The 25,550-nt window shown below is 34.3% G+C and overlaps 1 protein-coding gene across 10 annotated transcripts in view; it reads right to left on the reverse strand.

Annotated features, from left to right (window-relative positions):
• The window catches only part of CEP128 (centrosomal protein 128), a 483,382-nt gene that overhangs the window by 369,692 nt on the left and 88,140 nt on the right, over nucleotides 1-25,550 (reverse strand). For all 10 annotated transcript variants that reach the window (XR_001885973.1, XM_017873844.1, XM_017873838.1 and 7 more), the window contains 3 exons: nucleotides 11,510-11,596; nucleotides 9,011-9,085; nucleotides 7,012-7,144 (listed from right to left, as the gene is read on the reverse strand). Coding sequence is in view for 9 of the 10 variants with exons in the window: in XM_017873844.1 (XP_017729333.1) it covers nucleotides 7,012-7,144; nucleotides 9,011-9,085; nucleotides 11,510-11,596 (295 nt within the window). In the remaining variant the exon portion in view is untranslated. The remainder of the gene's footprint in view (nucleotides 1-7,011; nucleotides 7,145-9,010; nucleotides 9,086-11,509; nucleotides 11,597-25,550) is intronic.

Here is a 25,550-nt window from a genome sequence, read left to right on the forward strand (position 1 = left end):
AGTAAAAGGGATTATCTCTGTCTCAGTGAGGAACTAAGGTAGGAAGAACTGAGAACTAAGTCAGACTTAAAGAATGAATACAAAATTTCACCAAGCAAAGGAGAAGGAGCTGGGGTGTTTTTAGGGAAGGCACACACCCAGCATACAAGTACAAAACTGAATTTAACATTCAGGTAACTGCACACACAGTAGTTTTAAGTAGCCAATACGTCTCATATGTTATGAGGGCGGAAGGGAGTGTCAACAGAGTTATGTGTTGCTAGGAAACTTAGAATTTATCCTACAAACCAAGCATCAGCAAACATTTTCTATAAAGTATCAGATAACAAATATCTCAGCTGTATGATTTCTGCCACAACTACTCAATTCAACCATTGTATTGCAAAAGTAGCCTAGACATTGCATAAACGAATGGGAGTAGCTGTGTTCCAATAAAGTTTATTTACAAAAACAGGTGGCCGTCTGGATTTGGCCCATGAGCCCTCCTTTCCCTACTTCTGATAGGTATTCAACCTACAGATGTACATATTTATCTATTTGTAAATGTATTTATTTTATAAATATATGTATTTCATTTTATATATGTGTATATTTGTGTGCATATAACGTCTCAATAATATGTATATATTGATACATGTTTCTTGATATATATATGGATGCAACATTAGAATGAATATATATTATATAAAATATGAAGGCATGTATGTATACATATATGTATGCTTTATGAAACATATATATTTGATATGGAGACATATTTTGGTATGTTTACATATATATATACTAGTAAAGATAAATATACACACACATCTATACATACATACACATGTAGTATACGTAATGAAACATTTCCCAAAGTTACAATATTTAAAACAAAAAGTATAAAATATAAACAGCATTACAAACACACGATTTTAGAGAATGCTTGGTCAGTATAGGATAGCAGTTAAGATCTCAAGTTTGGGGGGAAAAAAAAAATTGTAGTCTCCTACTTCCCTCATGTGTGATCTTGGGCAAGTAACTCAACCTCCTTATTCTCGGGTCCTTTTTTTAATCATTAATATAGAAATAAGAAATAATAATAGTGTCCTTTAGTAGTAGAAAAGAAAATAGATTTCAGAGAGGCCAGAATAGGTAAGACAAGAGAGTGCTACATGTCCTATACTGGCCCAAGCATGCTTAAGCTTGGGGAGTGGGAATAAGAAAGAGAATGTTGCAAATTCAAGAGATATTAGGATGTATAAATAGGCGTGAGGTAGAAACTAATTATATGGAGGAGAGAATAAATAATTTCTATGTTCTTTGCATTTTAGACTTGGATGTCTGGATGGAGGATGATGCCATACACTGAGAAAGGAAAGGAAAAACATGTTTTGAGGAGATAATGAATTCAGCTGTGTATCAACATGCATTCTGAGGAACAGCATACAGAGATAACCAATGAGCAACTCCATCTGGAGGGGCAAAGGTTAGGAGAGCAAATAGAGCTAGATTTAGGAATTATCACCTATAGGTGATAATTTTTAATCAATTCCCAGGCAGAAATACTAAGTAACAAAAGCCATGAATAGGATAGTAGGCAAAATCAACATTTAAAAGACACACTGAACACAGCAAAAAGATTCCAATACAAAGAATGTAAATAACTAAGGCAGAAGAATTAGGAAAGGCAAGGAGCATGGAAGTCAGAGGAAGACTTTCAAGAAGGAAAAAGAAATAAGCAAGTAACAGTAAAATAAGTAATGAAATGATAACCTTGGAATTGACAGAGGAGATTGCTAGCAAACCATGCAAAGTCAATTTTACAAATAGAGGTGGAACCCATTTTGCAGTGGGCAGAGGAAGAAATACCAGCTGAAAATGTGATAAGTATGATTTCTACTGTAGAACTGTCTTTAAATAATTTAAGTATTCTGTAAAGAATGAAAAACTCTACAATTGTTAAAAGGTGAAGAAGTCCATTATCACATATACAAAAAAACTTCCAAAATTTTTTTTGTACCTGATAAGTAGCTAAGAAAAGCTCAATATTTTAGTCCTCAAAGACTTACAACAAAATAATTATATTTTATGAAGTATCAAAACATATAACAAATGTGTTGGTCTTTTTTCCAACAATTCTCATGTGCATCTTTATGAAATTTGATGAAGAAGCTAACAGCTTAGGATTGTTTAAAAATAAGTGATATTCTGGGTCAAATGATACTTACATTATATCACACGGAACTTAATGAAACTTAATGGCATACAAATAAAAATATGCTAAGGTTTGGATATAGTTTATTTGTCCTCACCAAACCTCATGGTGAAATATTATCCCAACTATGGCTGTTAGGAGATGGCGCATAGTGGGAGGTGTTTGGGTCACGGAGACAGGTCCCTCATGAACGGCTTGGTGCCCTTATTGCAGTAGTGAGTGAGTTCTTGCTCTCCTGAGGCTAGATTGGTTCTCAAGGGAATTGATTAGTTCAGACAAGAGTGAGCTGTCAGAACTCCATGACATCCCTTGAATTTGGTCCCCCTTTACACATCCCCACTCCCCAATTGACCTCCTTTGCATTGTTTTGATGCAGCACAAAACTCCTCCCCAGAATTCAAGCAGATGCTAGAGCCATGCTTCTGGTACAGCCTACAGAACTGTGATCTAAATAAAGCTATTTTCTTTGTAAATTATCCAGCCTCAGGTATTCCTTTAGTGTAACACAAAACAGACTAAGAAAATATATTAATTAGAGGTCAGGCGTGGTGGCTCACGCCTATAATCCCAGCACTTTGGAAGGCTGACGTGGGCAGATCACGAGGTCAGGAGATCGAGACCATCCTGGCTAACACAGTGAAACCCCATCTCTACTAAAAATACAAAAAAAAATAAAAAATTAGCTGGGCATGGTGGCGGGCATCTGTAGTCCCAGCTACTCAGGAGGCTGAGGCAGGAGAATGGCGTAAACCCGTGAGGCAGAGCGTGCAGTGAGCTGAGATTGTGCCACTGCATTCCAGTCTGGGCGACACAGCGAGACTCTTTCTCCAAAAAAAAAAAAANAAACATGTAAAAACTAACAGTAGCCCTGAGCCAAATTTCTTAAACCCTCATATAAATCAATAATCCAATCCCCTTGTTGTGGATATACCTTGGTAGAACATTTATTTTCTTTCTATCTGTCTCAAGGACCACAGCAGCACTCTCTGTGCAAGTTTCTCTAATAAATGCTTTGGATTGATCATCTTGGCATCTAGTGTTTCTTTCTTTGGAATCCCAACCAGCCCTATCTGGGGACACTTTGGGGCAGTCCCTTACAGGGACTCTCCTGCTGCTGCTTCTGGGGTGACTCCAGTAGTGGGTACAGCTGGTTGAAACAACTATGTGATTTACCTCTGATCTCTATTGAGACACAGTTTCTTTCCATTCTCCCCAAGACAAAAGACCTCTACTTGTTGTTGACATGAGATTCTATCCCAAGAACATTCCCCGTCCCTTTTGTCATGAGTTACCTATTATTGCTTCTAAACTTCACCAGTGATAATGGAGTTTTTGCCTGTGACCTAGTGTGGGAGGATTTCCTCCCTCTCTTCCAGCGAGTAATGGTTTTTGCTTCTAATTCTCTGTCATGCCTGGGATATAGAGAGATTGAGGCCTCTCCTTCAGTAGTTTAAGGGTTTCTCTTCTTATGGAAGGATGGGAACTGGCCCAGGAACACTCATTTACATCTCGCATGTCCTTATCACTAGCGGATACTGTATGATCTCCTACCCTGCCTTATATCTTTCTTACGATCCCCTTGATTATGGGACTATAGCAAAGAATTTTTCAAAGTGTGCTACTCTTTTGGTCTGTATCCTTCAGCATTTTCCAATTAACACAGTAGCTCCCACTTTGCCTTTAAAATCTGTTAATATTTTGGTTGATTTATTTTTACCTGCTTGTATGAAGGCCATCTCTTGCTCCAGTCTGGTGCTCTGACTAAAACAAAACAACTGTATGCCTCATATTTTCTTGGAGATGCCCGTTACTCTTTGGGATTCAGTTTTCTCAGTTTTATGACTTCAACTCTCTTAAGGTTTCAATAAAATTTATGAGTTTTTATGTTATTCAGTTTCTTTCTGGTTGCTGGGCTGGAAATGACTTCTGTGGTTTGCTTTTAATTCTCCATTTTCCATTTTTTCTCTGACACTACCTCTCATGGTGCCTTTCCCATAACAGGACTTAAGTGTTTGCTGCTTGCCTTCTCACACAGAGGGTATAAATACTGTGTCATATGAACAACTTTTTCCTAATGTGAAAATTGGCAAATGTGCCATTCTTTCCAGTTATCAAAATATCCAAATTCAGGTGAATAGTATTTTGATTTTGTTCACAGAAAATTTTAGTCAAATCTAGTAATACAGATTTAGGACAGGATGATCTAAACCATAATTTTATGTCATATGATATGGTTCAGTGATTTTCATAAAAATGGATTTCTCATGCCAGACAAGTGGTTTTCTTTAGGCTGGTAATGTCCTATCAGTGAGATCCCCTTCATTTTGTATGATAATAGATTTATATTCTACCACTAGAACCGTGGGCAGGACTCAGCAGGATGGAATTTACCTCTGATTGTCGAATATCTAAGCTCCAAATGTGAGATAAAATTCTGACAAATGAAACATAAATTAGAACATTTGTTTCTTGGGTATAATTATAACCTAATTAATAATATAAACCAGAAAGAGAAAAAGAAAATAGGGAAGGGGAAACAAGATTAGAAATTGGTGTGGCAAACCAATCTATGATCAGGCTACAAGAAGGAAGTCCTCCTTAAAACATTCTGTGTGGAGGGTGAGCCTGTGGGGAGAAGTAATGTTCAAAGGCAACTGACCATCTGTCAGCACTGTGGTACCTGCTTCCCAGAACAGCTGGGCAGTTGATTGGCCCCATATGGCCTTTCCACCTCTTACTGGCTGCCTGCCCTCCACTCCAGTAGCAGTGAGAGTGGGCAAAGGTCTAACCAGAACAAAGTGAAGAGAGAAAAGTCACCACCAGAGTGTTCTCCTGCAGTTTTACGCTTGCATTGCCACTCTGTCAACCACTCACCCTGTTGGCAAACACCTTCTGTGCCTCTAGGGGCTTAACACAGTGTTATATTAATTCCTCTAACCATCAAAGTTGAGTTCAGGTGGGCGTCTAGCTCCCATGTTATTTTACCACCTTCCCTGGAGGACTTTAATTGCAAAATAATTTGTGACATTTGTTGTCGCAAAAATCCCAAACTCTAAAAGAGTGCCCATTCGATTTGTGTATTGCAACACCAATATAATGCAGCTAATAAACAACTGGGATAATGACAGATATAAAGAGACATGGAGAGCATGTCATTTAGGGTGACAAGTGTAGGCACAACAGAACAGCAAAGAAATGATCTCTGTACACCTGAGAAATATAGGTGAGTATTCTTGTTCCTAAAAGTGTGTCAGATTTATATTTTAAAATAAATTCAGACTTCATATTGTAAAATTTCTGTATTTTAGCCCTTTGCACAGCTATTCAGTTGGATCCCTTTAGAGGAAACATAATCTAAGTATTTAGTATTTGAATTCACCATCACCATGGGCCAGATGTCGTGTTTGTGATGTTATAATACAACCATTTTGTAACTTACATTTTTTTAATTTTTTTATTTCAAAAGGTTTTTGGGGAACAGGTGGTGTTTGGTTACATGAATAAGTTCTTTAGTGGTGATTTCTGAGATTTTGGTGCACCCATCACTGGAACACTGTACACTATACCCAATGTGTAGTCTTTTATCCCTTGCCCCTCCCACCCTTTCCCTCAAGTCTCTAAAGTCCATTATATTATTCTTATGCCTTTGCATCCTCATAGCTTAGCTTCCACTTATGAGTGACAACAAGCAATGTTTGGTTTTCTGTTCCTGAGTGACTTCACTTAAAATAATGAACTTCAATTCCTTCAAGGTTGCTGTGAATGTTATTATTTCATTCCTTTTTATGGCTGAGTAGTTTTGTATGGTATATACACACACAGATACACACACACACACACATATATCATGTAGTATTTTACGGTGTGTATATATATATGTAGTAGTATTTCATGGTGTATATATATATGAATCTACATATATATATATATATATATATATATCAGAATAGGTTTGTCGAAATTTGTCATCCATTGATGATTTTCTGGCAATGTGGAAATTCTAGCTTAGGCAACATATGGAGGTATATTTGGAAAGCCTGGGGCAATATTTACCTTCCCTGAATTTAATAGTACATCAAACACTTAAAAAAATTTCACCAATACTTTGAGCATTTGAGCAGGAAGCCTCATTATTGGAATAATATAGAAGCTGAGCAATGTGAACTCACCTAATAGAAACCATTATATAATCTCAATATTATCATTATTAAGCCTGAACATACATCCAGTCATTAAATTTCATAATTTAAATTAACACCTCCACTGAGAAGGTATCCTAATATTTTTCAAACACAAAACGTTCCTAATCTACATTAAAAGCCAGTGATACAGCTCATGACTACTTCTGAGTTGTGATTAATTTTTGTCACCAACTCCAGATCACAAAAAAGATAGGGTATTAACTTTAATTTCTCCTATATTGAAAACTGAGATAAGAGAATGTGAAAGACAGAGTGACATTTACAGTGTAAGTACAAAGACTGGGACATACATACACATATGCACATATATTTGGGCATGGGAACAGGAGGCTGGAAAAACTACTGCTTTTGCAGGCTCTTTCTAATAGAAAACCATCTGTGGTTAAGTAGGTCTAATAACCCAAATGGGTTTGAACCAAGCAGGGAAGATATTAAAATGGGATGATGCTAAATTATTATCAACTTATCAGAAAATTTTTAATAGATCAAGAAATAGTATGATATGAGCATCACAAAGGAATGCAATTTCTGAGGATGAAAAGTATTTTCTAAGAAAGACCAAAAAGCCCCCACACAAATTATCACATTATTAGGTACAAATCGACATTTTACCTCTCCTAAACCTCCAGTCCTCCCCTTGTTCATCCTGATAGTTTGACTGTTGCTTGGAAATCTGAGACACTTGATGCTGTAAACCCTTTCGATCACCCTCTGCTTTTGTAAGTTGTGCACGCAGTTCTTCTACCTAAACACATCGTCAAAAATCAAACATCAGTTTTCACAATCAGAAAAAGACCTACTTCAAATGGGCTATTGTAAACACAAGTTGAATCCAGGTTAATCTCCTTCCAAGCATAGTGGAACGGTTTCCTGCTCCATGTCCTCATTCCTCTCATTTATTCCACAAAGAATAAATGCATAGTTTTTCCTTCTGTGTCCATGGAGGCAAAGAATGAGATCAGATTTTTTTTTAATCACTTATTTTGTCCTCAGTCTACTCCATTACTATTAACCCAAATCAGCTTCAATTAAGTATTATACGTTTTTATATTTTTCTATTTTCACCCATTTGCTTTCATGTGAACATGGTCTATTGGTTGTTAAATTCAAGATAAATGATCATGATTTAGCATATTTTGATACTAAAATAATGCTCAAAATAAGTATGTAATAGATGCTGTTGAATAAACTCTAAACTCCTTGAAGTCAGAAACTGATTTATCTTTCTATCCTTAGACTGCTAAATTACCTAGCACATAACAGGTACTTCCAAATGACCATTAAACAAGTTAACAGTGACAAAAAGATTCAGCTAAAATCACAATGACAACCTAAACAAAGAAATATCTTGCTTCCATAACTGAAACTGGAGGTTATAAGTCAGAATTCCAAACAAATCAGAATGGAATTAAATACAAATATAAACTTCTAAAAAGGAAAGTTTGAACTCTGCCAAAATTAATTCCATGTGACCACTGGCTGCAGAACAAAGTCAGTGAATATTTTCAAAGATTTTGTAAAACAGGTGCTATCTTGTATTTTCAGCACCAATTGTCAAAATGTAATACTCCTTCTGAACATCTATAATGCTTGACATCTTTGCCTACCCCTAGCATATTCTGAAGGTGAGTTATATAACACACACTTCAAAACAGAAGAAAGTATAATTGCAGTTTGTATTAAACACAGACAGAGAGGCAGTGAGAAACCCATATGCCCTTATCCAATGTATGTAAGATGGTTATTTAAAGTTACTGAACTTTAAACATCAGAAGCGCCAAACTCCCATTATGGGCTGATGGAATGCAAAATGTTATACTTAATAATTAAGCCTTATCGGCCAGGTGTGATGGCTCACACCTATAATCCCAGCACTTTGGGAGGCCGAGGCAGGGGATCACGAGGTCAGGAGATGGAGACCATCCTGGCCAATATGGTGAAACCCCGTCTCTACTAAAAAAAACAAAACATTAGCCAGGTGTGGTGGCGCATGCCTATAATCCCAGCTACCGGGAGGCCAAGGCAGTAGAATCACTTGAGCCCAGGAGGTGGAGGTTGTGGTGAACCGAGATTGCGCCACTGCAGTCCAGCCTGGCAACAGAGTGAGACTGCGTCTCCAAAAAAATAAAATAAAATAAGCCTTATCTTTGGTTTAAAAGGGTCAAGTAGTACCTTGAAAACATGAATTAAAGACAATAATGTTATTCAAAGTAACGTAAACATGCAAAGGTCTGTTTTATGTAGTTTACTTCTTCCTTTACTTCCCAATGCCTCCTGGAATAAAATTAAGCTCCTGGGAAAATTTTATCTTATACATTCAGTCTTACTTTTACACTGCTCATGCTAAGAGAGATAAGTAGTAAGTTGTAGCAGCAATCAGCAAGATACACCAACACAGTGGGGACTTTGGCTGATGTTTGTACTAGCTTTCTCTAAATTTCCCTGAAAGAATTTTATCTTTTGCTTAGGTGTGCTGATACACATTCCTTAGGAAAACATTTTTTTCTAGACCCAGGTTTTTTTTTTTTTTCCTTTCACAAAGACATTTAAATAGAGCTACTCAATCCTGATTTAATGTAAAAGTATATTATAATAACTTGCATAGACTTACCTGATGCAAAAGTGTTTCTCGGCTGCCTTCAGATTGATTCAATAACTTTCGAGATAGCTTCAATTCCTGTTCAAGCTAGAGTTTCAACAAAGGATAAATAAAAATGTCCAATGGAACAGAAGATAACTAAATTATGATGGGCACAGTTTAAAAGGAGAAAAGTGGAAAAGTTTTCAGAAGACATTCACAGCTAACATAAAAGAAATTTCTCACTATGAACATATGTCAATACTTCCATTAAAATAATGTTAATCGTATAACATGAAGTGAACTAGACCAGGCCTCAGGAAGTCGGGATCTAGTAAGTTTCACCTCAACTGTGAGTCAGTACCAGTCTCTTCTCCTTAGGCCTCCGTTCTGTCATCTCTGAAATAAAAATTTTGTATTAAACAGTCTCTGAGATCCCTTCCAGTTCTAAATCACTTTAATCTAAATTCTAAGGCAATTTTTTCCTTTAAATTAGAAAATGTAGTGTCAAATTAACTAAATTAGAATAAAAACTGCAGGGACCCAATAACTCAAAAGTTTCATCTAATTGGTGATTTCCTACATTCCTAATATTTCTAATATTTATAAGACATTCCTTAAATTTTTAAATGTCTAAATACAGAATGAGACATTTAAAATTTCCTTAGTGATACTGCCATGAGATAAATATTGATAAAAAATGTGACCAGTTCAGGAGATTGAGACTATCCTGGCTAACATGGTGAAAACCCACCTCTACTAAAAATACAAAAACTTAGCCGGGTGTGGTGGTGGCGCCTGTAATCCCAGCTACTCGGGAGGCTGAGGCAGGAGAATGGCATGAACCTGGGAGGCGGAGCTTGCAGTGAGCCAAGATCGCGCCACTGTACCACAGCCTGGGCAACAGAGTGAGACTCTGTCTCAAAAAAAAAAAAAATGTGACCAGTTAAGTGACTAAATATTCTACAGACTCCTAACATGCCTAGATGATTTCAAGCTGAAATATGTAATAGGATAGAACATAAGTTTCTTAAAAATTTAGAGCTTATATGTCCTAGACTTATTTCCATTTTATAACAGTAAGGTAGTTTTATAAAAATCGCACATTTATATTAAGACGCTAGTAAGAGCTTAGATTTGTAGTACTTATTTTAAATTATCATTTCAATTGAACAACTGCTATCTGTATATTAATCCTTTAATAATTGCACATGTGGTAGGTGTGCTTATGAGAGAACATGAGAGAGCCTTGTGGTGATGGAACAGTTCTGTATCCTGATGGTGGTAGTGGTAACAAGAATCTATACAAGATAAAAATGGATTGAACTTCACACACACACACACACACACACACACAAACACATAAAACACAAATGAGTATATATAAAGCTGGTGAAATCTGTATAAACTAAGTAGATTGCACCAACAATTTCTTGGTTTTGATATTGAATGGCAATTATGCAAAATGTTACCACTGAGGGAAACTGGGTGCATGGGACCTCTCTGTGCATCTTGTTTTACAATATCCTATAAATCTATAATTATTTCAAAATATATCTTTAAATCTCAGTATATAATTTTTTTTAAAATTATACATGTGGCTCATAAAACAAATGTCATATTTTTTAAAAAGTAAAGTATATGTGGGGATCACAGAATCCACATAAAATACTGTCTGACCTGCTCTTTAGTCTCTATGGAGAAATAGAGTGAAGAAATCATAATTAAAGCAAAATAACTTTGAAATCAACCAAAGCCCATATTGGTCATAATCCCTGTGTAATTTCAACATCACAACTCCCAAAGGGCAAATTTGATGACCTAACATACTTCGCTTACCCTGAAAGCAGGAGGGAAGCTGCCTTTACATGAGTTGGTGAAATAAAATAAAGGAGGCAATGGTAGGTAGAAAAAAGCAATACGGAGTAAAGAACAGGGCAAATTTTCACTTCATCTTCTATTACTTTAAGCTCATCCTTAAATCTACTTATTCACAAATTAAGGAAAAGTTGTTTGGCCTCTGAATTCCTTTCTAACTCTAAAGTGCTAAGCTCTACGTGCTCATAGACATGAACACACAGTTCATAAACATGAACATAGGTCAAAGGTCATTGATATTTAATTTAATTGAATAGAAACAGAGAATGCTTTCAGAACTGGGCTGCTTACTGTATCTGTCCACTATAATGAAAATGAATATAACCAAAATATTCAGTCTCCAAATGACAGGTCTTTTCTAACCCTGCAACAACGTCAAGTTCTTAAAATGTTTCCAACAAGAAAAGGTAAAGTTTAATTCACCTCTCAGAAAGCAGAGTGGTCATAGATGACAAGGTAGCAAACAACTTGCTTCTCCGTTTCCAAGAGTAAGTCCTAGCAAGTAGAAGAGCTGTTGAACCAATTGACTCCACATAGAAAGATAAAGAATTTACAGTGTTCTAAAGGATCCTGGGGACACTTTTCAAGGCACTCAACAAATACCATTGGCCCCAAACGACTTTATTCTCTGAAAGATAACTTTTAAAATCTTACTTGATTCTTCTCAGTTTCAGTTTGTATTAGCTTATTTTTTATTGCCCCCTCATGCTCATCTGCTTTAGCTTCTTGTTTCTTTAGTGCCTGGAATGAAAGAGGTGGAAAAAAAAATTATTCCAAAATATGTACAAAACTGAAAGTCACTACTAGAATTTATTATGTATTAGGGCTGAGGAAGACATGGATATGAGTTACACAAAATCTATAAATTACAACCTGCTCACTCACTGTAACCCTAAGAACGCTTCAGTGGGGACAAAATATAAACAATAAACAATTCCTGATCATCCTAATTAATATTCACTTCGTTTCCTTTTTTTCCCCATCTTTGGGAATTTTACTACATTATTTAGAGGGCCTAGATAGCTAACAGTTTTCTTGGAAACAAATATTCTTTTCTACAGTTTCCCCTCTTTAATAAAATGAGGAAAAAGAACTTTAAGAAAATACACATTTCAAAAGTTAACTATAAAAGTGTTTGCTTTGGTTTGTTTCTATGTTAAAACAAAATTAAACTTAAAGGGGAAAATTATACTTGGAACCGTCTTTCATAATATCTGAAATGCATTCCATTTGCTTAAAAAATATTTTTAACAATTTTAGTGTTTAGACTTAGCAAGGTGTATGTGTAAAGTCCATACGACTTGTGAAAAGCCAAGCTTCCAGAAGCTTTTCCAACAAAATCAACAGAAAACCAATTTTTAGGCAAACAGCAAAATATGTTAAAAACTGCTTTGATGCAAGTATACTCAATCAATTTCAGCTCCCTCTGCCATAATTCCAACTCTCAAATAGAAATTGAGTAAAGAGGCAGAGANTTCCATTTGCTTAAAAAATATTTTAACAATTTTAGTGTTTAGACTTAGCAAGGTGTATGTGTAAAGTCCATACGACTTGTGAAAAGCCAAGCTTCCAGAAGCTTTTCCAACAAAATCAACAGAAAACCAATTTTAGGCAAACAGCAAAATATGTTAAAAACTGCTTTGATGCAAGTATACTCAATCAATTTCAGCTCCCTCTGCCATAATTCCAACTCTCAAATAGAAATTGAGTAAAGAGGCAGAGAGGCATCAACAAAATGAAAAATAATTTTGATTTGAGAATAATAATATTATCACACTTTTGTAGTGTTTAGTATGTCCAGGCATTCTTCTTCTCCTTACATATAATAAATAAATATATTACATATGTTCAAAATATACATTTACTCTTCATGATGATTCTATGAATTATTATTATTCCAAGCCCATTTTATTAAAGGGGAAATTGGAGCACAAGAAGTTGAATCATTTGCCTAACGTCACTCACCTACTTAGTGACAGAGATAGGATACAGATTATGGCTGCCTGCCTCTTAACAACTGAGTACACTGCTTCTTCATATTGAAATAATAATACCAAACTTAAAGGGTAATGATGAAAACTCAATGGTTTGATATCTGTAGAGCACATAAAGCAATGTCTGGCTCCCAGCAAATGTGCAATAAAATGCAACTATTATTATTGGTAATAATAATAGACTGGGTAACAGAGTGAGATCCTCAAAAAAAATTACATAAAAAAAATCAAAATTTCTACATTTAAGTTGGTTGAATAAAAGAAACTAATTCTCTTGGATACTTAGAAATTTGCTAAAATAATATTGTGCTACTCCTTTCTTCCTTACTTTCCCCTTACAACATCTAATAAGTTATTTATAATATTGCTTTTCCAAAATAATGTACTTTTCTATTATAGCTCTACTTGCTGCCTAAAACTGTATTTAATAGTCTCCTTTTTTCAATTTCTCCTTTTCCTCTAACTATACATAAGTCTTAAAAAATTTTTGTGAATGATAACTTAAATTCTATTGTTTTCAATAAGGAGCAAAAGTGAGATACTAAGGAACAATCCAAAGCAAATTACTACATTTCCACTATATCATCTAGAAATGCCATTAAGTTTGAACACTAGCTCTGCTTTCTATATACCATGAGTCAGTAAACAAGAAAACACAAATGCAATACTGTAGCCTAGAATATTGAATCATTTTCTACATTATCTAGTTTAAAATGAAAGACAAAGAAGGAAAAGCTAACACTTAAGGGCCATTAAATATATATTGATGCACCTGTAAACACTGAAAACACAAGCAATACTCAAAGAGAGACATTTTTAAATTAGCCAAATCAAAATTACAAGCCATTTCTTTAAACCTTAATAATAAACGTTAACTAATTTACTACCTTTTTTTAAGGGTGTAAGCCTGCACTGGATTTCTTTTCCATTTGACTTAAATCAAGCAACTTAGAATTATGGTAAAACTGACCCAGTAAAAGCAGTTATAAAAGAAGAAAAAAAAAAATCACATGCCAATGAATTTCAATAATTATGTTATTTTGTTCTTTAAAGCTTGTTTGTTTCCTAACAGCAGTTTAGCTAAAAGCTATCACGTGCCCTGCTCCAGGATTTAGATTGTCTTTTACACGTTTAAGATCACAGCAACAACACTGAGCCTTAATAGAGGGTCCCCAGGGCACATTTAAATCTTTAATAACAACAATTTTTCTTCTTTCCCTTAAGTGTGTCGTATCGTGTATTGTACTACTGCATTTCCTTAGAAGTAGGTGATTCTAAACTCTCATAGTTACATATAGTGGAAAAAAAAATGTAGCTTTTCCTTTTAGAGAGCAGTAAAAGGGGAAAAGAAAATGTTTGTAGACCTCTCACTTAACTATAAAAATCTCTACCACATTGACAACAAGCATGTTTATCAAGAGGCTCTAACAGACAACACACTCCAAGATGTAGAACAAATAGGGAATTAAAGGCCCTTTGTCTGCTTTAAATGGACCAGCAAGCTTGGTTAAGAATGATGGCATGGGAATGAAATAAAAATCACATGTTAATTCCCACACAGGCCAATGAAATTTCCGGAGAAAAATTATAAACATAACCTACCCCAAGTTATCCTAATCACTCAGCAGTGCTACAATTGCACGCCTTTGGTCACAAGGGCAAGAACATGTAGATCATTTACTGGTAAAGTAACAACACTACAGAAAAACAAGTATGTGCTCATATTAAACAGTCAACATCATTTACTTGAAAGTACAAACTATCAAATCAGATTTTTTTCCAGTAACAATAAAGAATGAAGAAGTTATATCACTAAACACTAGAAAATCATTGTTCTTACTATATTTTGTAATTAAACTCTTCACATGGGTAGAAAATGAAAGCCAGTGGACAAATATTTTAAGCTTAACAGAATATAATGTGATTCCAATCCAAATTAGACCACATGAGCTATAAACTGAAGTTATATGTTGTTTATATTTATCTATATTAAAATTTTGAGGTAGCTTTAAGGACACTTTCAATCAAGCAAAAACTTAACTCTAGTACTGAGTATGTATAAAACACTATCATGGAAACTTTATTTAATTAAAATTTTTTTAAGATGGAAATCTGATGTCTATCTCAAAATTCTTTTGGACGCCTAAACACAGGTCCAAAGGCATCAAACATTAATAAAATAATACATATATTTAAAAGGACTCTATATGCATAATACAGCAGGATTTTATTGCTCAGAACATGTACTACTAATTTATATTAACACATACTTTTTTTGTCATGTTCTTTGAATTTCTAAATTATGCTTTTCCCAAATCAAGTTAGAGATTCCTCCCCATGAGAACTAGCTAAAGTAATGGAAAATTTTAGCCTTTAAGTTCATCCAGTTGGGGATTATCTGTGCCAACAAAAATCAAAACAAAAAAAATTAAGTTTCTTTTCAAGGCAAAAAAAAACAAAACAATGCATTCATATTCTAAATCCCTGAACCAATATCTAATTTAAAAATAGCTAAGTGGATATTACTTAAATTGTTCAAAGAAATTTATTTTTCAGCCATGACCAAGGAAAGGAAATTCTACAACAACTACAACTAAAAAAATAAAAAATAAAACAAACCACACACACCACACGCTTTGGTAGGTGAAAAGTAGAAATGCTTGATAGAAGTCCAAAAGGAATTCAATACTGATACTATTATGATACCACACAAACTTAAGGGATATCAAAGTAAGAGAGAAATTCAAAAAACTTGGTACGAATTGAACCGTGTGTATTTTCCAGATGGAAATGGTAAGCACATAAGTCACAAAATACAACAATTCCTCTTTTTCAAAGGGTAATATCCAATATCATGTAGTTAAGTAGGATCGATCATAAGTTAAACACTATTTCTAATAGTAATAGTAATCCTTAATAACATTCCTTAAAGATACCTGTGGTATTTAAACATAAAGCTCAAGGTTTTATTTTAAGAATGGCCGAGATTTTTTTTTTTTTCTCTTCTAATAAGATGTTTATTATTTCAAGAATCCCAAAAATACACAAGGGCTCTTATAGGAATTATCTTGGTGGAAGAGATGGATGCTTTTTACTGACCTATTTTCCCCAGTGAACAAATAAACTTCTTGGTTCCACTATGCCCATACCTACGGAATCTACCACTGTTTAGGGCACCCAGTGTCAACGAACCCAAACAAGGTCAAGGGTTCAGTCACGAATTCCCTTTGCTCTGTTTCGTGGACACAATCTTTACCCTAAACCTAGCCAAGGGCCTCACAGAAGGCTAACTAGACCAGAGATTATGAATGAATCCGCAAAAATTCAATACCATGACTATAATAATAACTCAAAGATAAAACCGCTGTTGACTAGTGTCAGGATTTCATTCTTCAAATGTTGTAAATTTGCCAATCTGCAAAACAAAACCTTAATTACTTCATAAAAAAGCCAGTATGCTAAAAAGACATACAAGTCTTTTAACTTCTTTAATTCAAAAGCAACAATGGTAATGAGTATTATTCCCTAACATGCCATTGCTTTTACTGGAACAGATTATATTTTATGCAATCTTTAACTTAATAAAATCTTGCAAGTAAAGTTAAATGTGAGCCCAACAAGTGCACTTTCCAGGATTTCCTTCAAAATCAAAAAACAAATGCTCCTAGAAGAAGGTCTGTTTTGTCTGAGTAGTTTGCTCTCAAAAGAGATGCATAGTTTTATTAGAAATCCACAGTAATATAATACTTCATTTGACTTTCTAAATGCAGGACCACTGAGTTAGGATTGTTGACAAATAGAAGATCATAGATAATTATGGAAATTTAATTTAGAATTTCTCAAGTTGTATATCTTTGAACAGAAAGCTCTGTAAATATACAACATCTTTCAGTGTCCAGAGTTAGAGGATGTTATTTTATGCCTTTGGATTTAGGAGGATTTTTTTTTGTTTTCACTATTTTCTAATAAAATAAAACAGTACTAAGTCAATGAATAAGTCTATCTGTAGCAAAATGGTTTTTGTTTGTACAATATTACTATGCACTCAGTAGTTGCCCAATAAATATTAATTGATAATGATGGAAATGGGCTTTATAAACAGATGGCCTAGCATAAATTCACTGAAAACATAGACAGAAACATTCCACTCTTCAAGAAAAGCATAACATAGAAATTGAACAAGTCCTGCACACAGAAAATCTCAGTCTATTGTCAGGCAGCTGTTCAGTCAACAGGAGCAGCAGACATTTTTCATCATCATCATAGCATTAACAGCATTAAATGTCTATTTGCATATGGTGCTGCAAAAAAGTGACTCGCACAGATTCATGCTAGTCTTATTTGTTATAATTTACAATGACAATATTGGCAAGAACATATAATACACATAGCAAAGTAGAAGTGATTAAACATACTTTGAGATATAGTAATATGTGGTATGAACATAAAATATGTGTCAGGCTTAAACACAACTCACAGTAGCAATAAGAGTATTTATCTATCGTATAAACTTCTACTATTCCCCAATAGAATTACAAGTGCTTTACAAGAACACTTACACATATGCTGAAATACTAAGTAGAATAAAGAAAGAAGTCAGAGGCCATAATAGAGTAAGTAATGACTCTTCAAGAACCCAGAAAGTGAATATAATCCCAGTAGTTACCAGTGGGGAAAGAAGAGATAAAAGAAGAACAAAAAAATCATATGGGGACTAGCTCATAGTTAATAGGATGGTAGGATCAAGGAACCTATAAGCAAATTTATCAACCCAGGAAGACATCCTGAAAAACACACATTTTACAAAAATACTTAAATAAGAAAATGTAAGATAACATACATGGTAGAATTTTGGAGAAAGACTGTTAAAATGAGGAACTGAATGGAGCAAAAAGTACATTGCAAGCATTTAATAATTAATAGCCTTTAGTATTATTTTCTTAATAAAGTAAAAAGCTTCAGAAGACATGACATAAATGTTAATTAATAGAAATCAGATAATAAGAACTTCACGACAACTTACATTTATACATCATCTCATAAAACTGCACCCTTCAATGAATCCAAAAGCTAACAGCTGGCATTCTACTACTTCTATGATGTAGAATACATTTCTAAACTTTCAACTTTTGTTTTAGCATTATTCAATACTAGGCCACTGAAATATATTATCAAACTGGAATATTCTTTAATCCAGCCAACTATTTCCCAATACTAGAAATATAATATAGCTTGTGGAGACACTCTAAAATATCTAAGAAGCTAGCTTGCTCTGTAAATGGAAATTCAAATATCAAGTAGAAGGTTGAAAGAGACATCCTCCAAGGTCTCTTCAGAATTCTCTTCTATAGAAGCGTTGGGGGAAAAAATCTCTTTCACTGAAAAAAATATTAAAAGCATTTTAGTGTCATCTGTAAGAGGTGGAATAAGGGGGCAAGGATGGAAATCAAGAAAAGACTAAAAGGCAACTGAAGAGCATGATGTATCTCAGACCCGCCTGTTTCAAGCTGTGTCAAATAGCATTCAAACGCCTTTGAAAACTAAATCCTATAATAGTCAATCGTTCTTCACCATCCATTTCCTTTTTATCAGCATGTTGACATTAATGGCTCTCTCACAGTCTTATAAAGAACAGAGAACAGTGTTTATTTCATCCTTGCAAAGAAAAAGTGTGTTCTTTGTTACCACAAGTAACAAATATAAAGAAGAAAATAATTAGCATGATGTATGATGATAGGATGAAGAGCAATGGTTTGAATCAAAATGATAGTAAGTCAAAATTTATGTAAGTGTTTCAGCCATTGACTTGTAAAGTGCTTGACATGTAACAACAAGCAATGGGGCAGAATCACATTCATAAAGAATTTCCTAAAATAATGTAAAAACACAGTCTTAGCAAAAATGCCACCTCTCTCACCCAAACTTTTCCCAAGGGGCCATGTAGAGGTAATTATTTCCCCTCTGAGATATTCTGTAGACTACACAAATGTGGAATAATGCCCTTGCTGCATTACAATGACAGTTAATATCTCTATTTCCTCAACTAAACTAGGAGTTCCTAAAAGGTGAGACAGTATTTTAGGTATCTTTAAATCCCTAGTCCCCAGCACAGTACCTGAATTATATTAGGTACATGATAGTATTGGGCAAATGAATATTTTACTGAATGAACAGTTACTAGATAGTATGCAATATTTATTCATTCATTCCTTCAAGAAACACTTACTGGGCCCCTACTCTATGCTAAGCAATGGTCTTGGTACTGGGGATACAGCAACGAGCAAAACAGGTAAGTCCCTACCTTCATAAAGCCTGCATTCTGGTTAAGGGGACAGATGGTTGACAGATAATGAAAGTGTTAAGAAAACATACAACAGTGCAAGGGGCTCAGGAGTGAAGGAGTATTTTATCTATGATAGTCAATAAGGGCTTTCTGAAGTAGAGTTCTGAACATGAGGGCACAAACCGTACAATTGTTTCAGAGCTGAAAATTCTTAGCTGTGGGAACAGAAACTGCAAATGTCCAGGAGGAGGAGGTACCTGGTATATCCATGGAAAAGCAAGACAGCTAGGATGGTTAGCCCATAGTTGGCAAGAAGAACAATAATACAAAATTAGGGGCTAGGCGTGGTGGCTCACGCCTTTAATCCCAGCACTTTGAGAGGCCAAGGCGGGAGAAACACTTGAGGCCAGGAGTTTGAGACCAGCCTGGTCAACATGATGAAACTCCATCTCCACTTAAAATACAAAAAAAAAATTAGCTGGGTGTTGTGGCACGTGCCTGTAATTCCAACTACTCAGGAGGCTGAGGCAGAGAATCGCTTGAACCCAGGAGGCAGAGGCTGCAGTGAGCCAAGATCGTGCCACTGCACTCCAGCCTGGGAGACAGAATGAGACTACATCTCAAAAAAATAAATAAATAAAAGGAGGAAAGAAAGAAAATTAGGGTGAGAGGAATTCAGAAACCAGATCAGAGGGGCTCTATTTCTATAAATAAACCATTGATTAGCCGGACATCGTGGCACATGCCTGTAATCCCAGATACTCGGGAGGCTGAGGCATAAGAATCACTTGAACCTGGGAGGTGGCGGCTGCAGTGAGCCAAGATCATGCCACTGCACTCTAGCCTGGGCAACAGAGTGAGACTGTCTCAAAAAAAAAAGAAAAGAAACCATTGAAGGGTCTTGAAGAAAGATGTGACATTATCTGATTCTGTAAAAGATCACAAGGAGGTAAGAATGGAAGCAAGGAGGCTATGGCATTAGCCCGAGCAAGAGAGGAGATGTAGTGGTAGAAGATGAATAGTTTCCAATTTAAAAAAAAAATTTTTTTAAATACAGCTGACAAAATTTAATGATAGACTTAGTGTAAAGAACAGGAGAAAAGGAGAGGCAAGGACATAAAGGTTTTAAAATATAAAACAAATTATTTTATCAAGATGGTTATCCATCTGTTTAAGAAGAAATACATGAGCTACTTATTTCAATGAACCACACAAAAAGAGTAAGATTTTGCACCTTCCAAACAAGTTCACACGTCAGGAGGAGAAAGAACTGGAAACTGGGAGCTCCAGAGACCCAAGTTTGCCCACACTTTGTGGCTTTGAATCACAGCATCACTGTAACTTGATTCCTCATCCAAGACTAACACTAGTGAGGAAAGCTTCAGGATCTCATTCTCGGATAATAAACATAAAACTGTAACTTTTTCTCACAACCATACAAGATGCATTAAATGATGAGATAATAAGGTTATAGTTCTAAATACTATCCTAATACTTGACCACAGTACGGACAAACGTATATTAGAAATAACCTTAACAGTTTCTCGTTTTTTGAGCAATAAATAATTAATACCACAACTTTAATATTTTGTAAACAGGGATTTGGGGTACTCAATAGAAATACAAATTAACTAGAAATGCAATGAGTCATGAGAGCTATAAAAAATGCTTTTCTAACAACTAAATAAAAAAACAGGCAAAGGATATTCTATCTGTTGGATAAGCTATCCAACAGAACACCAATAGGAAATAAATACAACTGGGTGGGTGGACAACAGTGTACAAAAGGAAATCACCACCAAAAACAAGAAAATAATAATTAGGAGAAAGAGGTTTAGGTCTGTATAAAATGAGTATTTAGAGAAAGCATCTTTTGGAAAATTCTGCATGCACAGCTTCGAAATATTAAAAGTGGAAAAGGGAATAGGAATATATGATTCCCGTGAAATAAATGCTCATATCAAATTATAACCTGTTTTACTAGATATAAATAGTTTTCTTCCATAGAGGGACAGAGGGAAGGAGGAAGGAAGAAGGGAAAAACCTGTAACCCTGAAGAGGAAGCATGAAACTATAATACAAAGGCACAGAAATGACAGTTTTCATTATAAATACAGCAGGTGTCTTCATATAAAATACACAATGTGTCATACTTTTTAACAGTGGAGAGTAACACCATTTCAAATTTAAATTTTTAATAACAGTTAAATAATTAGATTTTGTCATTTGTGAGGCTAGTGCCAAGTACACTTTCAGAAAGCCCTAAGAGTTGAGAGTATACACACTGTAAAGAATTGTTTTTCAATAAACTTGGCCAACTTTAATAAACACTGCCTACTACGTCACAATTAATGGTTCAACACTGACGACTAGTGGTCAAAACACGTAGTAATTCCCTATCAAGTATTCTATGACTTGTATCAATTTATTTAAAACATTTAATGCAAATTATGTTAAAACCTAAATTAAAAGAGCTTGCCCTTACAAGCATTCAGAAAACACATAAAAAAAAGGAATTGTATCTGCAAAGTCTCTTTAAAAATTCTTCTGTCCATTATATGCAGTGTCTCAAAACAAAAGTCAATCAGCATTTGCTGTCAACTTACAAAGGAAACAGTTCCATGAAGTGTCAGTTTATCCACGCTCACACAGCTATATTAACACTCTTCAGAAATCCATAATTAATATTTCAAAGAGGCCTACATTTACAGTGCATGTATCTGGGCATCTCCATTCTAAATTTCTTTTTCAAACTTCGTTAAACACAAAGATATGAAAAATCCAGCTGTCTTTATTAAATTGTCAGTATAGTTTGAAAACCAGCAACCCACTACACGAAAATGTTATTTTTATAGAGTTGAATTATGTTTAATTTAACTATGATTGAATTCTTGAAGAATGTTTATGGAATTTTGATTATGTCATTGTAACTACTATATAATTAAACTTCAAATAAGTTTAAATTGTTTAACTTTTATTTTGTGTCTTCAGGAATGAGAGCAGTAGAGTAGCACAAGGTATAAAAATCTTGGAGTGAAATTTATCAAGAATGTTATATGCAGCTGAACAATCATTTACATTTGGAAACATCAATTTCTTTAGCACCTGTTCAGTGAGCTCTGTGTGATAAACACTGTACTACATGTTGCAGAAACAAGGGTAAACACGATGCACAAAGCCCCTCCAATGGAGTCTACATTCTTTGGCAAAGGCATATAATAGCACAAGTAAACAAACAATAATTATAGTTTGTGGTAATGCTATTTTTAAAAATAGAGTAATATGATACATGATAGTGAGCAATGGAGCTGAAGGGGCGATTTTAGAAGGGGAGGAGGAACAGGAAAGTTTTCCCTAAAGATGTGACAATTGAGCCTGAGGAATGAGAAGGGAGAAGTTATACCGAGTCAGAAGAAAAATGTTCCAGTAAGACACTGAGATGAATACAATGTAGCTGGAACATAGATATCTTAGACTAATAAGTACTGTATGTTTAAAATTTTAGAACAGCTATCAAAAGAACAGAAATATAATCTACAGCTCCAAAGCAAACAGAAAGTATCAAAATGAATATATAATATATTCCATTCCAAATAGAAATGGGAAAAGAAACAAAAGAGAAGTTAAAAAAAATAAGATGATAAAACACTTTAAAATATTCCAATAATCACAGAAAGTATAAAATGACTAAAGTAACCATTACTTTATAAGATAAAGTTATTTTAACTTAAGCAATAAGGTATTTCGTAAGAAACATGGAAAAATGGAAATACTAAGGAAAGATTAAAGAGGGAAAATGATATGCCATGAATAAAGTAGTCTTAAGAATGTTAAAATCAAGAGGCACACCAGGTAGTATTTTTTAAATAATTGACCAAGAAGTAATTTAATTATACATGAGATACCACACACACAAAACAGATAAAAGAAAACTGACACAAATCACAGGGAGAAACTGATAATCTTTATAATAATGAGAAGCTTTAGAGTGATATATTTACTAAGAAAACAGAAGAACAGAACAACAAAATTCACAAATGACCTATTAAATGTATATGTGTGTATGTACGCATGTACGACATGTACAAGCACATAAAATTCTGCATCCAAAACACAGAAAAATATTTGTTTCTTACTCTGGAGTACTTACAAAAAATTGATCATAGAATTAGGTCAAAATGGAAGTTTCAACAACTTTCAAAGGAGTTAAATTAAAAACAATAAAGAATTTTAAAATAAGCATACATACATTTCTGAAAATACCGAAAGACATTCCTAAATAAGTCTTGAGTTATAGAGAGAATTGTAGCAAATTATAAAAGATTTTGAAAAAACACTACCATAAAAGTATAACAAAGCATATGGTAATTTGGTTAAATTATTCATTATTCATTTTAAAAAATCAGAAAAATCAAATCAAACATCAATTTCAAACCTAAAAATAAAACAGAATAATTTTAGATGAAAGAGAAGAAGAGTAACAGAGTTAGAAGCAGAAAGTAATGAAGCAAATAACAAAGCTGGTCCAAAGAAAACTAATAATACTATTTCTAGCAAGGACATTAAACATGAAATTACAAAATTGACTTAATAACAAGCTATACAACCAATAAACATTAAAAAAAATAGGAATCTGCGCATCCAAAAAGATAACAGGCACAATATTGTTTACGGTAAGTTCAACAAAAATTCAAGAAATAGACAATCCCTCTCTTACACCAAACTAAACCACAAAAAGGAAAGAAGGTTTCTCACCTAATTCATTTATAGACTAATGTAACCATCGCTTCTAAAACCAAAAACGTCAGTGAAGAAAAACTGATCTCAATCATAAACACAAAATAAATAATCCTAAGAGAAAAATAGCAAATTAATTCAGCAATGTGTAAAAATAAAACAAAACATTATAATCAAAGTCTCAGGAAATGCAAGGAGAGGCTCATTATTCTATTATGGATCAACCATATTTAATCAATATATTTAAATATCCAAAGTTAAGTGCACAGCAAGAATATTTGCAAATTTCACAACCCATTCATGATTTTAAAATAAATAAATAAAATAACAAACATCTCTTGGCAACCTAGGAATAGAAGGCAAGTTCCTATGTGACAAAGGGTTAGCACTACAAAAAGTCAGGGCAAACACCACACAACAACATTTAACACTTAAGAATCATACAAATATGCGAAGTACACAAGATTCTTGCTATCTTGGCTTCCATTCAATATAACGTCAGTTCTAACCAGTGTAATAAGATAAAACAAAAAAGAAAAGAATTATATAAGAAAGAGACTAAGGCCGGGAGTGGTGACTCGACCGTAATCCCAGCACTTGGGGAGGACCGAGAGGCGGATCACGAGGTCAGGGATCCGAGACCAGCCTGGCTAACACAGTTGAAAACCCCGTCTCTATAAAAAAATCAAAAACTAGCCAGGCAAGGTGGCGGGCACCTGTACCCAGTATCGGGAGGCTGAGGGCAGGAGAAGGGCATAGACCCGGAGGCAGAGCTTGCAGTGAGCTGAGATCCGCCACTGCAGCCAGCCTGGCAAGAGTGAGACTCCATCTCAAAAAAAAAAAAAAAAAAAGAAAAAGAGACTAAATTGCCTTTAATTTCAAATGATATGATTATCTATACACTAAGATAGTATGTCAGTAAAGCTATTAAGAAATTATAAGAATTAATAAGGGCATTGTGAAAAATTGTTGGATATAAGAACCACATATAAAGCCACTTGTACCCCTGTATACTATAAATAATCAATTAGAGATGCAATTTTTTTAAAAATCCCATTCCAAATAGAAAGAAAAACCATAAGGTACCTAAGAATAAGTCTAACAAAAGAGATCTAAGAAATTTATACAGACAGTTATAAAACATTATTGGAAAATATTAGAAAAGACCTTCTCTTTAAATCAGTCTGTACTTAATACAATCGTAATCAAAATGCCAGCATGATTTTTCATGGAATAGGACAAGAGATTTTCATTATCATTTACCAAAAGATAATAAAACCTATAATCATTAAGAAAGAGTGATATTACTATAGGGATTGACAAGCAAATCAACAGCAAAGCATGTAGAGGCCAGACAGATATAGTAGGAAACTAGATACATAACAGATGTGGCATTTAAATTAGAGTGGAAATAACCAATTTTTATTCAAAAATGATACTGAAGCAACTGATGAGTCATATAAAAGTGAATTAGATTCCTTCCTCTCTCCTATTAAAAAAAAAAAAAAATCTCCGGCGGAGAGAAATCCCAAATGATCCAATATTTTAAAATGAGCAAAAGTCATACACAGGAATTCTATGTAAGCACAAATGCAAACTGCCAAGAGATGTGTGAATAGACAAATTCACTAGAGAAATGCAAATAAACATAAAAATGAGTTAATAATTTATACTCATCAGG

This window comes from Rhinopithecus bieti, unplaced genomic scaffold (genome assembly GCF_001698545.2).
Source record: "Rhinopithecus bieti isolate Rb0 unplaced genomic scaffold, ASM169854v2 scaffold_6782, whole genome shotgun sequence".
Classification (NCBI taxonomy): Eukaryota; Metazoa; Chordata; class Mammalia; order Primates; family Cercopithecidae; genus Rhinopithecus; species Rhinopithecus bieti.